We start from the raw sequence: 15514 nt of genomic DNA, 5'->3' as shown, positions 1-15514 counted from the left end.
GTTTTTCCAATGTGCTGAGCTTGGTGTGGACAGAAATGCAAAACTTTAGATAAGATAACCATTAACAAGAAGCTGAAGACCAATAAAGTTCCATGTGTGTCCTTTTACCTGGCACAGAACTGCTACAGAGGGTTTCCCCCATCCAGGGAGCCCCCAGAAAGGCCCAACATAAAACAAACCTCAATGACTGGTGCGCTGACAATGTTTGTAATAAGTTGGCTTTCTTCCATAAAGTTGTTCACTGAAGGGTGTTGTCTTAATTGGCCAATCATGTGAAATGTGTTGATTAAATGACCAATGAGGTCCAACCGTAGCAAACCAAGATATAAAAGAAGAGGATTGAAAAAACAGGTGACTTTTAGCCCTTAGCCTTCTGATCTGAGTCTGTGTCATCTCTGATTCAGTGGTGACATTTGGGGATCTGTGGGGGCTATTGGGGATCCTTTCTGCACCTCGTGACCCAACAGGAGCTTCTCTAATAAACTTTACCTGAAGCTCCCACTGTGCCCATGACAGGAGCCCCTGTGAGTGTCTGGGCCATCCCGGCTCTTTGGCAGCCTGGGCACTCCTGGGATGTCACCATGGAGCCCCCGTGAGTGCCTGGGAGAGATCGGTGCCTTTGCAGCCCAAGGTGCCCTGGGATGTCACCATGGAATGGCTGTGACTGCCTATGACCACAGGGCTCTTTACCATCCCCAGAGAGCCCTGGGAGGTCTCCATGGAGCCCCTGTCCATGCCTGTGACATTCCAGCTCTGGAACAGCCTGGAGACTCTTGGGAAGTCCCCATGGAACCCCTCTGGGTGACTGTGACAAATCTGATCCTTAGCAGGCAACCATCACCAGCCCCCTGTTGCTATGGTCAGTTTCCATGGCAACCACCCCAGCCCCCTGTTGCTATGGTCAGTTTCCATGGCAACCATCCCCAGCCCCTGTTGCTATGCTCAGTCCCTTGGCAGCTCCATGGAGACCCCATGCCGGGGTGGTTGCCATGGACACCAGCTCAGGCCTGCAGCCAGAGCCCGTTGCCATGGCAACCATTGGCAGCCCCCATCCCCAGGCTGATGGGATCCCAGAAGCACAGAATTGGCTGAGCTGGGAGGGACCCATCAGGATCCTCCAGTGCAACTGCTGGCCCTGCACAGGACACCCCAACAATGCCAGCCTGGGCCTGGCAGCGCTGGCCAAACGCTGCTGCAGCTCAGAGAGCCCTGGAGCTGGGAGCCTTCCCTGGAGAGCCTGGCCAGGGCCCCAGCAGCCTCTGGCCAAAAACCTTTTCCTGAGATCCAACCTGAGCCTGCCCCGACTCAGCTGCAGCCGCTCCCTCCACTCCTGTCCCTGGGCACCAGAGGGAAGAGGTTCCCACAGCCCCAGCCAGGGACCCTCTCCCAAGGCTGCTGCCATGGCCACCAGGGCTGGCACCAGCTGGGATGCTCGGTTTCCACGGGCCGGGCTTCAGGAATGGGATTCCCCAATTTCCTGCTCCCGCTAAAACCGTGCTGCCCTCGCTGCCCTCCCGCTTCCCATGGAAAGCACAAAAGGCAAAGATCCCGGGCTGGGAAAAGAACAATTTATTGGGAACAGCAACGGGATAAGGAACAAACAGGAACAGAAACAATATTGATAACAGAAGGGATAAATAAAACTATTTACAGAGAAAACCACAACATCAACAACTGGCTCTACCTGGCAACGTATTTCATCCTGTCTGGAAAGGACACCCTTCTCCCTGGTGAGAGAGAGAGAGAGAGAGTCCCTTCCCTGCCCCTGGCAATGACCTGAGATGGGAGTGAATGTAATGACAGGGCCATGGCCAGACCCTCATGTTCTCCAATCCCACATCATGTCATTGGGAGGGGCAAAAAAAGGTACCAGTGTCTTCCCAGCAAGGACTACAGGGAAATTGGATCCCCAGGGCTCTTCCCAACGTGGGGTCTCCAATGGGGAATGAAGATGGAGCGGTGCATGAAGCTCTTCCATGCATTTGGGGCATTTGCAGGGCTTCTTTTACTGGTGCCTCCGTTGGTGCCTTGTCAAGTGAGAGCTGCTGGTGAAGCTCTTTCCACACTGGGGACACTCGTAGGGCCTCTCCCCAGTGTGGATGCGTTGGTGGATGATGAGGGCAGAGCTGCAGCTGAAGCCCTTCCCACACTCCCCACACTCGTAGGGCCATTCCCCGGTGTGGATCATCTGGTGGCTGATCAGGGTGCTGCTCTGCCTGAAGCTCTTCCCACACTCCAAGCACTTGTGGGGCTTCTCCCCATCATGAAGCTGCTCATGGGCCACCAGCTCTGAGCTCTGGCTGAAGCTCTGTCCACCTTCCTGGCTCAGGGTGGGTCTTTCCTCCTCAGAGCCCCCTGGGCTGGGTTTGGAGCCCCTCCTCCTGTGGAATCTCTGGGACTTGTCCTCCCTGTTGGAATTCTGCACTGTGGAGCCACTCAAAATGGCCTCTTCCAAAAGGTTCTGCCACAGGGATTTGCCCTCCCTGGTCTCCATCCTCAGCTCCTTCTCTGGGGGAGGAAGGCCAAGGAGAGGATGGGATTTGCCTCCGTGCCAGAGGGAAGGGGAAGGAGATCCCCCCAGTGCATCCCCAGCAGGACGGGGTTGGCAGCAGGGTTGTCCTGCAGCCAGGGGCTGTGCTGGGCTGGGAGATGGAGCAGGAGAGAGGGGGAAAGGGGCATTGACTTCCTCCTCACCTGCCTGGGGCTCCTGGGGCACCTTCTTCTTCCTCACAGCCTCCTCCTCCATCTGGCCAAGTTTACGGGATGGGAAATCCTGTTTTGGGAAGAAAACAAGGGATAAGTACATTGAATTTGGTACTTGTTTGAAGGCAAACCTGGGGAGGGTCTAAACCAGGATTACAATTTAATAAGAAAATGAAGATCAAGGCAATGATACAGAAACGCTGCCTTAAACTGACAGAGTCAGGATATAACCTGACACTCTGTTGCTGGTCAGGGTGGTGGCAGCAGTCCCATTAAATGGTGGCTGCAGTCCTGTGGGAGTGATGAACGTGATTCTGTCCAAGCAGTGATCCTGTAGAAGGGTCTGGTCTTCCTCTGGAGGTCCAGGGGTGGTTCTGGAGCTCTTGTCCTCTGGCAATCCAGTAGGCAAGCTGCTCCTGGTGTTGCAAGGCTCAGCTTATATGCAGGTAGGAATGCTTGGATCCTCCCCCTGGGCGGAGCATCCCACAATGGGATGATGGAATTTGATCAGTCCTGCAGTGACACACAATGGCCCATTCACAGAAGATCTCTCCCCTGGAGGGCGTTATCAGGGCTAAGTCATGGAAGAGATCAAGAACACTGCCCCACCTGTTTCTAGCAGTTGATGAAGATGGGCATTGAAAACATGCATTTGGTTCCATCTTACATTGCAACCTGAAACAGTTGGGGAATCCCTGCTCAGGGGGTGAACACCACCCCCCTTACCCAAACTGGCTCAGGTGTGAAACCCCCACCCCGGGAAGGCCTCACACACAGGGGACAATGTCACACTTGCCCTGCCCCAGGGGAGGTCTCTGTCCCTGTCACTCCTTTGCTGTCCCCCCTTTGCTCTTTCTTTCCAACTCTCTCTCTACCTCACATTTAATGTTCAATAAAACCCATGTTGGATTTGGTCTCGTTAGCACCTTAATTGGGGCAGAGGCATCTCTGTAACAATTTTCTTAACCAGATTGTGACATTATTTTGGAACAGTGATTTCAGGGCACTGTTCTCTGACTCTAAGTGCCTTTGACGACAGCATGGTTCCCTCCTCTGAGGAGGTTGTGGTTCTTTCTGTAAGAACTCTTGGAAACTTGGATGCAGCTTCCTCTGAGTGACTTACAGGAGAACTGATGAGAAAAATGGCTGTTGTGGGCTGCCAGTGTAAAGAAAATATTTTGTTGTCCTTCCTTGAAAAGTTTCTTTAAATCACTGGAGGAAAGGGAGCAAATGTTACCAGAAACACTGACAAGGTTCATTCACCCCACAGTGAGGAACACAAGGCTGCTGAAAGTCCCACAAGAAGCCCAGCTCATGTAGCTAAATTCCCAAATAACTCCTGAATACCCAGGCTTGGGGGCTTTGCCAAATGTAAGAATAATTTTTCTCTTCATCCCTGTCACCTCTGGGATTTGGTTTGTGTCCTGCTCTGGGTGAGCTCACTCCCAAACCTGACCCTGACCCTGGTCTCAATCTCACTCCACGTTTAGACACACTCACAGTTCTGTATTTATTCTCATCCCAGCCCCACACTCATCTAGCCCCAGACCCAATCCCAACCCCAGCCCTAAAGCCAATCCCATGTCTAGCCTTAACCCCAATCCCAGCTCTAATCCAAATCTCAGCCCCAACTCCAAGCCCAGACCCAATTCCAGCCCCTTCCTAAATCCTCAGCCCCAAACCAAATCCCAGGTTCAGCCCTTCTGGGGCTTTGGGGGTGTCTCTGTCCCTGTGACCCCGATGATGTTTGGGTGGGGTCCCAGAAGGGCTGAGAGGGACAGAGACCCCCCCGGCCTCCCCAGGGGTGAGAAGGTGGCAGAGCCCCCCCAGCCCCGAGCAGCCTCAGCGGTGAGAGGGACACAGAGCCCCTGGTGCCCAGCCCTGCACAGGCATTGCCTGAGGCCAGAGGGATGGAGACCCCCCGAGCATCCCCCAGGGCGAGGGGACAGAGAGCCCCGAGCATCCCCTGGGCTGAGAGGGACAGAGACTGCCCCGAGCACCCCCTGGCACAGGGGAGAGAGGGAGGGAGACCCCCCAGGCATTCCCTGGGGTGAGAATGATGGAGACCCCTGGGGAATTGCCTGGGGTTACATGGACAGGGACACCCCCTGGGGAATGGCCTGGGGTGACAGGGACAGGGACAACCCCTGGGGAATGGCCTGGGGTGACAGGGACAGGGACAACCCCTGTGGAATGGCCTGGGGTGAGAGGGACAGGGACACCCCTGGGGAATGGCCTGGGGTGAGAGGGACAGGGACACCCCTGGGGAATGGCCTGGGGGGACAGGGACAGGGACAACCCCCCAAACCCCTCCCAAGCATCCCCCAGGGCGAGTGGAACAGAGACCTCTTGAGCATCCTCTGGGCACTGGACAAAGTAAAGTTGTTTCTTGACAAAAATCAAATTTAACCCTACAGAAAATGCCTTGAATTTGCTCTTCCCACAAGTCACTTGTGGTGAAAAGGCAAACAAATCCCAAAATTTAATAAACTGACAATAGAAGCAATTTTGTGGCAATTCCAAAATCCATTGGTCCTTCACAGCTCCAGCTCAGCTGCTGGCAGGTTCCAATATAAGAAAAGTGGAAATTCAGCCCAATACATTGCGATACCTCTTTTATGAAAAGATTATTAAAAGGAAGGGAAAGCTCTGTGTAGATGTCACAAAGGTGTCAGGGACAAAGAAAAAAATTATTCTTAGATTTGGCAAAGCCCCCGGCCTGTGAAAGAGAAAAGGGGGGACAGCCACAGAGTGACAGGGACAGAGACCTCCCCTGGGGCAGGGCAAGTGTGACATTGTCCCCTGTGTGTGAGGCCTTCCCAGGGTGGGGGTTTTACACCTGAGCCAGTTTGGGTAAGGGGGGTGGTGCTCACCCCCTGAGCAGGGATTCCCCCACTGTTTCAGGCTGCAATGTAAGATGGAACCAAATGCATGTTTTCAATGCCCATCTTCATCAACTGCTAGAAACAGGTGGGGCAGTGTTCTTGATCTCTTCCATGACTCAGCCCTGATAACGCCCTCCAGGGGAGATATCTTCTGGGAATGGGCCATTGTGTGTCACTGCAGGACTGATCAAATTCCATCATCCCATTGTGGGATGCTCCGCCCAGGGGGAGGATCCAAGCATTCCTACCTGCATATAAGCTGAGCCTTGCAACACCAGGAGCAGCTTGCCTACTGGATTCCCAGAGGACAAGAGCTCCAGAACCACCACTGGACCTTCAGAGGAAGACCAGACCCTTCTACAGGATCACTGCTTGGACAGAATCACGTTCATCACTCCCACAGGACTGCAGCCACCATTTAATGGGACTGCAGCCACCACCCTGAGCAACAGGGTGTCAGGTTATATCCTGACTCTGTCAGTTTAAGGCAGTGTTTCTGTATCATTGCCTTGATCTTCATTTTGTTATTAAATTGTAATTCTGGCTTAGACTCTCCCCCAGGTTTCCCTTTAATCCTGTACAAAAGACAATGTGCTCACCCTTTGTTTTCTTCCCAGAACTGGATTTCCCATTCCCAAACCTTGACTCAATGGAGGAGGAGGCTGTGAGGAAGAGGAAAGAGCCCTTGGACATGCAGGCAGGTGAGGAGGAAGTCAGTGCCCCTTTCCCCCTGTCTCCTGCTCCATCTCCCAGCCCAGCACAGCCCCCGGCTGCAGGACAACCCTGCTGCCAACCCCGTCCTGCCGGGGATGCACTGGGGGGATCTCCTTCCCCTTCCCTCTGGCACGGAGGCAAATCCCATCCTCTCCTTGTCCTTCCTCGCCCAGAAAAGGAGCTGAGGATGGAGACCAAGGAGGGCAAATCCCTGTGGCAGAACCTCATCAAAGAGGCTGTTTTGAGCGGCTCCACACTGTAGAATTGAAACAGGGAGGACAAGTCCCAGAGATCCTGCAGGAGAAGCGGTTTCAAACCCATCCCGGAGTGCTCTGAGGAGGAAAGACCCACCCTGAACCAGGAAGGCGGACAGAGCTTCAGCCAGAGCTCAGAGCTGGTGGTCCATGGGCAGCTTCATGATGGGGAGAAGCCCCACAAGTGCTTGGAGTGTGGGAAGAGCTTCAGGCAGAGCAGCACCCTGATCAGCCACCAGATGATCCACACTGGGGAATGGCCCTATGAGTGTGGGGAGTGTGGGAAGGGCTTCAGCTGCAGCTCTGCCCTCATCACCCACCAACGCATCCACACTGGGGAGAGGCCCTACGAGTGTCCTGAGTGTCAGAAGAGGTTTCAAACCAGCTCCAGTCTCCACCTGCATGAGCGAATTCACTCAGAGGAGAGGCCCTTCCACTGCCCTGACTGTGGGAAGGGCTTCAAGCAGAAATCCCACCTCATCAGGCACCAGCGCATCCACACTGGGGAGAGGCCCTACGAGTGTCCCAATTGTAAGAAGAGGTTTCCCACCAGCTTCCAGCTCCTCCAACACCAATGAACTCACTCAGAGGAGAGGCCCTTCCTCTGCCCAGACTGCAGAAAGGGCTTCAAGCACAACTCCACGCTCATCACCCACCGGCACATCCACACTGGGGAGAGGCCCTACGAGTGTCCCCAGTGTGGGAAGAGCTTCACCAGCAGCTCTCACTTGACAAAACACCAACAGAGCCACCAGTAAGGGAAGGCCTGCTATTAAATATTAGACCCTGAGGTTTCCAGGTGTGGGGGGGGCCTGGCTTCTTCTGGCCCTCACTGCTGGACCAAAGGCTGCAGCTGTGGTGTTTTCACCCCAGAGATACCTTTGGCCAGCTGGGTGCTGCAGCTGGGCACTCAGAACAAATCCAGGCAAAGTAGGAACTCAGTTTACCTTTGGTGGAAAAGGTTCAAGCAGCAGTAAAGAGAAAAGGAGCGGGTTCTGTCAAAGAGTCTTTAATCCAGAGTTTTATTGCAGCATGGTAGACCTCTGAATGTGGTAACAGCTCCCAGACAGACACCCCGGCTGCATGGTCTCGTGTCCTTTTAAGCCCCGGGGACAGGGGGAGGGGAGGGACAGGTGAGGGCCAACCAGGTGGGAGGAGGGGGAGGCTCCAGGGATACAGACACTTGGACAGGCCAATGAGCCCAGACCTGAGGAGCGTCTGCCAACCACACGATGCCCTGCTGGAATATTAAGATTGATGGACAGTTCTTAGGCAGGAGGGCAAAAGGGGAGGGGGAAAGACGGCGCACCTGAGGGGGTTGGGATAGGTGAGACAGGAAACAACTGCAACAGCCTGCAAATGCCTCGATTGCAGAAACAGCTTCATGCACCACTCCAGCTTCACTCCCCGTGGGAGAAGCCACATTGGGAAGAGCCCTGGTGATCCATGTTCCCTGTGATCCATGCTGGGAAGACACCTGTACCTTTTCCTGCCCCTGCCAATGACCTAATGTAGGATGGAAGAACATGAGGGTCTGGCCATGGCCCTGTCATTACTTTCACTCCCACCTCAGAACATTGCCAGGGACAGGAAAGGGACTCTCTCTCTCTCTCTCTCCCTGAGAAGGGTGTCCTTTCCAGGCAGGGGAAATTGTGGCCAGGCAGACCCAGTGAGCTGTTTTTTAGTTTTCCCTGTAAACAGTTTTATTTACCCCATCTGTTATCAATATGATTTCTGCTCCTGTTTGTTTCCTTATCTCATTGCAGTTCCCATTAAATTGTTCTTATCCCAGCCCGGGATCTTTGCCTTTTGTGCTTTCCATGGGAGGCGGGAGGGCAGTGAGGGCAGCGTGGTTTTAGCGGGAGCAGGAAATTGGGGAATCCCATTGCTGAATCCCGGCCTATGGAAACCGAGCATCCCAGCTGGTGGCAGCCCTAGTGGCCATGGCAGCAGCCTTGGGAGAGGGTCCCTGGCTGGGGCTGTGGGAACCTCTTCCCTCTGGTGCCCAGGGACAGGAGTGGAGGGAGAGGCTGCAGCTGAGTCGGGGCAGGCTCAGGTTGGATGTCAGGAAAAGGTTTTTGGCCAGAGGCTGCTGGGGCCCTGGCCAGGCTCCCCAGGGAAGGCTCCCAGCTCCAGGGCTCTCTGAGCTGCAGCAGCGTTTGGCCAGCGCTGCCAGGCCCAGGCTGGCATTGTTGGGGTGTCCTGTGCAGGGCCAGCAGTTGGACTGGAGGATCCTGATGGGTCCCTCCCAGCTCAGCCCATTCTGTGCTTCTGGGATCCCATCAGCCTGGGGATGGGGCTGCCAATGGTTGCCATGGCAACGGGCTCTGGCTGCAGGCCTGAGCTGGTGTCCATGGCAACCACCCCTGGCATGGGGTCTCCATGGAGCTGCCAAGGGACTGAGCATAGCAACAGGGGGCTGGGGATGGTTGCCATGGAAACTGACCATAGCAACAGGGGGCTGGTTATGGTTGCCTGCTAAGGATCAGATTTGTCACAGGCCCTCAGAGGGGTTCCATGGGGACTTTCCAAGAGTCTCCAGGCTGTTCCAGAGCTGGAAAGTCACACGCAGAGACAGGGGCTCCATGGAGACCTCCCAGGGCTTTCTGGGATGGTAAAGGGCCCTGTGGTCAGAGGCAGTCACAGCCATTCCATGGTGACATCCCAGGGCACCTTGGGCTGCAAAGGCACCCATCTGTCACAGGCACTCACGGGGGCTCCACGGTGACATCCCAGGAGTCCCCGGCTGCCAAAGAGCCGGGATGGCCCAGACACTCACAGGGGTTCCTGTCATGGGCACAGTGGGAGCTTCAGGCAAAGTTTATTAGAGAAGCTCCTGTTGGGTCACAAGGTGCAGAAAGGATCCCCAATAGCCCCCACAGATCCCCACATGTCACCTTTGAGTCAGAGATGACACAGACTCAGATCAGAAGGCTAAGGGCTAAAAGTCACCTGTTTTTTCAATCCTCTTCTTTTATATCTTGGTTTGCTACGGTTGGACCTCATTGGTCATTTAATCAACACATTTCACATGATTGGATTATTAAGAAAACACCCTTCAGTAAACAACTTTATGGAAAAAAGCCAACCTATATTAAACAGCATTGGGGCAGCAGTTATTGATGTTTGTTTTAAGTTGGGCCTTTCTGGGGGCTCCCTGGATGGGAGAAACCCTGCTGTAGCAGTTCTGTGCCAGGTAAAAGGAGATGTAGAGGACTTTTTCAATCTTCAGCTTCTTGTTTATTGATATCTTATCTAAAGTTTTGCACGCTGTTCACACCAGGCTCAGCACACTGGAAAAGCACTGCAAAATGGCTCTGAAATGGACAGTTTCAAGGTCTTGTAAAGTTCTTCTCATCCAATTAACTCTTAAAACATACATTATTTCTATTTATCTACCAATACCTCAGCACTGTGCTTGCCTTGAACAATTACCCCGTGCCACCAACACTTCAGAAAATGGAGTAGATGACGCAGACAAATTCCTGCAACTTGCTTCCTATCTACACCATACTAAAAATCCCAAAACCTAAATTTCTCACCCTAGTGACATAGTATACTACCCTCTCATCTATTTCTCACTTTGGTAAATTCTAATCTATCTCAAAGTCCTGGAAGTCCTCTCCATGGGTGAAGGTTAAAGGCAGTGTTTCTCTGGGGGTCAGGACCCCTCAGAGCAGACAGAGAAATATTCCCTGTGCCCTGGATTCCCACACATTTAACCTAAAAAACTTTAACTTAAAATCTTTAAAGTTACCCAAAAATGTTACAGGTAAGTTTGATTAGAAGGAGAAGAAACAGAGAACAACAGAAAGACAGAAGATCCATAGAAAGACACACACATGGGCACCAACTGCTGGGGTTCCAGCATCACCAACAGAGGAACCCCAGCAGAAGGCAGGAGCCAGACCCTGGGCTGGCCTCGTGCTCCGGCTTTTAACCCCCTGGGCCTTCATGGCCCCACCCCTGGGGTGGGACTGCCAGTTGCTTGTCCAATCAGAGACAGGGTAGCACCAGCTGCTGCTGTGTGATTGATTGATTGACAGCTGGGCCAATCAGAGCTGGGTTAGCACCACCCCCTGCTGTGTGATTGGCAGCTCTGCCAGGTCAGGGCTGGGGGCGGGGCTCTGTCCCACCACAAACCAAGGCCTGACCCGGCCCTGGCCCCACATGGGCATTCCGAGCATCCCAAGGTGTCTCGGGACATGGATCTCATCCAGCCTCTGACAGCGACCACGGTGACACTACGGAACCTCATGGAGCCTTGGGTCAGTTGTGACAATGGAGATCCAAGGAAACGATGGTGAGACTGTGGAATCCAGGAATCATGGAATCAAGGAGACCATTGTGCAAATCACGGGCCCTATGGAAGCAAGGATCAATGATCAAACTGTGGTTTGATTGTGATTGATTTAAAATAGAAACAAGGAGCCATTGTTTGACAGCGGGGCTGTGTGGGGCCAATGGACCCTTGTGACTCTGTTGGGGCTCATGAAACCAAGAAGCCATTGTGGCATTGCCAGACCTCATGGAATCAAGGAGACCATTGTGACAGTGTGGGCACCCATGAAATCAACGGAACATGGAACAGGTCTGCCTGGTTTGGCCTCCTGGGGGCTGTCTGACAGGTCCCACTGAATTTGGCATGTCAGGGGCCACTTCCCATCTGACCGTGAAGCACTGGGGCTCTGTGCTTTTATTCCTATGGGAAAGAACTGTCTTTCTTGTCTAGGCACCCATGGTCAAAATTGGGATTCTGCATCTAAAATTCCCTATATCCAAGGGTTACTCCCAAAAAAATCTGCCCATACAGTCAAGTCTGGCCAGCCTTGGCCTCTGGTGGCTGCCTCTCATCTGCCCCTGCACCACTGGGGCTCACTTGTTTCCTTCCTATGGAGACCATTGTGACACTGCGGAGCATTGTGGAACCAATGGGCCATGGTGACACTGCAGGCCCTTGTGGAACCTGTGACACTGTAGGAACTTGTGGAACCAAGGGGATCATTGTGACCCTGCAGGGTACCATGGATCCAAGGGACCACTGTGACACTGTGGGGCCTCGTGGAACCAAGAACATCATTCTGGCTCTGCTGGGCCACGTGGTCCCAAGGGGCCAGTGTGAAGCAGCAGGGCTTTGTGGAACCAAGAGGCCATTGCTGCATTTCAGGGCCTCATGGAGCCAAAGGGCCGTTGTGATCCTGCAGGGCACCGTGGATCCATGGAGGGCATTGTGGCATTGCAAGGCCCCATGGAATCATGGAGACCATTTTGACCCTTCAGGGTCTCATGGAAGGAAGGGGCCATTGTGACACTATGGGAACTTGTGGAACCAAGGGAATCATTGTTGCACTACTGGGCCCCAATGGAACCACGGGGCCATTGGACACAGCCAGGCTTCATGGAACCAATAGACCATTATGACTCTGTGAGGCCTTGTGGAACCATGGAGACCATGAAGATCCTTAAGGACTTGTGTAACCAAGGAGCCATTGTGACACTGCAAGGCCTCATGGAAGCAAGGAGCCATTGTGACACTGCAGGGCCCTCTGGAACCAAGGGAACATGAAACAGGTGTGGCTGCCTTGGCCTCCCAGGGGTCACCTGACAGGCCTGGCTGACCTTGGAATGTGGAAGGCCACTCCCATCTGCCCCTGAAACACTGGGGCTCTGGGCTTTCCTTTGTATAGAAAAGAACTGTCCATTTTTTCCAGGCATCCATGGCCAAAATTAGGATTCCACCTCCAAATTTCTGTGTATCCAAGGATTGCTCCCAGAGAAAATCTGCCAGGACAGACAGGTCTGGCTGGTCTTTGACTCCTGAGGGGCAGCACTCACCTATTTTCCAAACACCGGAAAGGGCTCTGTGCTTTTCTTTTTATGAAAAAAACCCCATCCCTCTTCTCCAGGCACAAATGTTTTAAATTAGGATTCTGTCGTAACGGCGGGAGAGATGCGACACACCATATGCGATGAATAGCAAATCTCGAAGTTTATTGAAAGCTTACACATTTTTATATTAGTGTTAATGAAGCTTATGCATATTGCAAAATCTGAGCTCATTATTGGTTAAAGCACACTATGATCAAACACACCTACTTCTATCTCTTAACAATTATTTTGCCTCTATGTGTACATTCTTCTAATTTCTCTACCTTGGGATAACTACATTTTCTGGCAAGCAATTTTCTCCCCCGTCTTCCCGTTTTAGAGAAGGTCACTGTGACCTTCATCAGTAATTGGGCATCGGTTGCTCAGTTCCCAGCTTGTTTCTCTTACCCTTATCCATTGGTATCACATCGGAATGTCCTTTCTCAGCTAACCAATTATCCAAAAAGCTCTCTACATCTCCCCTGTTTTTCTGTTGAACAAGCATAGTTTGATTAAATGCAGTAGTTATCATCTTTCGCACCATATTCTGCAAGCATATACAAAAACAAGGCAAGACTAATACTAACAGCAAAACTACAATAGCTACTACAATGCTAACCTTAACAAGTGAACGTAACCACGATCCTAAGTTTAAAGATTTGAGCCATCCATCAATACCAAGGCCTGATTCTACCTGTAAGTTCCCAGTTAACCTCCGTAACTCAGAGAGCTGTGAGTGTACAAACTGTGCATGATCAGAAAGATTCATGCAACACATGCCCTCAAATTCATCACAACCATGGCCTTGTGCAAGTAAGAGAAAATCAATCGCAGCTCTATTTTGAAGCGTTGCATGGCAAATAGAATCTACATCAAGCAAAAGACTAGAAATTGCTAAAGAAGTTGCGTTTGTTTGTTTAGCAAGCTAACATCCTAACTTATTTAAAATAGCATGAGCACCTGCTACTGATACTCTTGGAGTTAAGAAAGATGCTGCAACTATGGCTGCTGGGGACCAAAACTTTACATCGTCCCGGCAGTCAGCTGTAAATGCATACCACACAAGTGGAAAAAATATACTGTAGCTAAAATACCACTTTTGAAATGAACAAATAGTTTAGATGCCTGATCTGTGTGAAGCCTTTGTTACAGTGAAGTCTGACGTATCAACAAAGTCTTTCAGCATCTTGGTTAAACACAGGAAACAGAGAAAAATAACTCAGAACTAACTCACCTATAAAATATTAAGAAATACAAATCAGATGATGTGTTTTAGATCGGATATTTGAGACAAATAAGCAGTGTAGAATAACTCATGTGCTAGTGAATCTCCTTATGCAAAGCCAGTGAAGAACTTAACACATGTGAGACAAGCTACAGCTCACACTGGTTATTTTCAGAGGGAAAAAATATAAGAAGTGATGGAGAAGTTACAAGTTGAGTCAGGTGCTTAGAGTATTGCAGGTTTGCTTTAAATTGAACAGGTACAAGAAATATGTTTCTGAGTGCAAAGGGACGTTAATGCTGTGGTATAATTTTTAAACCCATATCCTCTTTCAGATTAAAATGTAAATTAAATGAGAGAATATTTTAAATAACATATTGTGTTCTCACTTGGACAAAGAAAAAGGATAACAACTAAGTACAAAATACTCTTTGTTCGATGTTACAGGAAAAGCTAAGCAACAGTTTTCCTGTAGACTGAAATCATTATTCAAACAATAGAATGAATGTTTTCTAGGCCTCAAACATCAGTGTTTATGCTTTATGTTTTAAAAGTCAATTGATGCTTAAACAGTAGGGATGAATATATTCTTTTTGGTAATTATTTATCAAAATTGTCTACAATAATAATAATTATAATAATAGTATTAATATTATGGTTAAAAGTCTATTATATATTTTAGTATCTGTTTTGAGAAGGAGTTTTGTTGTTTTTGTTGTTTGGAGGGAGTTGTTTTTTTGTGCAAACTAACATTCAGGTTAAATTATAATTCTAAATGTTACATGACATCTAGTTTAGTTTTCTAAACATATAATGAATAACAGTTGTTTGGATTTTCTTCTTGCACCTGTGTAAGCAGTTATAGCATCTGATAAGGACTTTAGTGATCTTTTTGGGCATTAAATCTAACTCCACTGTCCTATCACGACCCTTTTTGAGCAAATCAGTTAAAATGTCAATTTTCTGAAGAAGGGTTTTATGTTGTTGAAGTGGAGGAGATATCCATTCCAAGGCCCATATCTCCCCCGTTTTTCTGTTATGCTAAGTAAGTGCACCCAGTAAAAAATTTTTGTCTACACCAAACTGTCAGCTGTACAGGGAGATCAAAATCACGTCTCTGAACACTGCCTTGTGTAACACAGACCAATATCTGCTGCAGTGTTTCAGCCCGTTCAGGGGTTATACGAACAGGCTGTGCAGGATCAGTTCTCTTTAACAAAGGTCAAGGTTCATCTAACAGTTCAGTGTTCGATTCGCATAGGTGGAAAAAGAGTATACAGCATAATAGAACTCTCCCCTACATAGCCAGCGTCCATTATTCTAGATAAAACAAACAATCTTAACACTGTAGCCGAGAAATGTCTTAAAAGCAAAACTCTCACAGATAATCTATCAATAATGAGTGGTCTCTTTACTCTCGTTGGGACTTTTGTGGGTGAACAGTCACCAAATTCACTGTCTGCTGCTGTTGCTAGGTCTACTCCGAGGCTCCCGGCGGTTGCGGGCTGAAGGCAGGTTTAGCCGAAGTGGTGATAGCTGCTATCTGTGTCTGGGCGCAGAGAGCTGGTGGCCGGGAAGCAGAACTGCGCCGGGCAGCCGCGGGGCGGGCGGACTCACCGGAGCCCGCTGCTCCACGGGGGGCGGGAGGCCCGTCCTGCCGTCCCCCCCTCGGCTCGGGGGCGGGGCAGCTGCGGAGCGGTGCTGGCGGCTGCGGAGCGAGAGGCGGCCGCGCTGCAGCTGCTGAGTCGCCCAGGGCCAGGGCCGGCACGAGCCTCTCCGGCGGGGCGGCTGCGGGCTGTGCGCTGCGGCAGGGCGGCGGAGGGTGCGGGTCCGGAGTGGGAGGAGGCGGGGGCGGTGCAGGGTTT

The 15514-nt window shown here is 51.2% G+C and overlaps 1 protein-coding gene across 1 annotated transcript in view; it reads left to right on the top strand.

Annotated features, from left to right (window-relative positions):
* The window catches only part of LOC139604076 (uncharacterized), a 1261625-nt gene that overhangs the window by 784759 nt on the left and 461352 nt on the right, over positions 1–15514 (top strand). Inside the window, 1 exon segment of the mRNA XM_071455063.1 lies at positions 6668–6946. Coding sequence (XP_071311164.1) covers positions 6668–6946 — 279 coding nt within the window.

The sequence above is a fragment of the Agelaius tricolor genome, unplaced genomic scaffold (assembly GCF_023055355.1).
Source record: "Agelaius tricolor isolate 1412-34295 unplaced genomic scaffold, bAgeTri1.0.p SCAF_43, whole genome shotgun sequence".
Classification (NCBI taxonomy): domain Eukaryota; kingdom Metazoa; phylum Chordata; class Aves; order Passeriformes; family Icteridae; genus Agelaius; species Agelaius tricolor.
The sequence above is the reverse complement of the archived record's forward strand: the minus strand, read 5'-3'. Positions and strand labels throughout refer to the sequence as shown.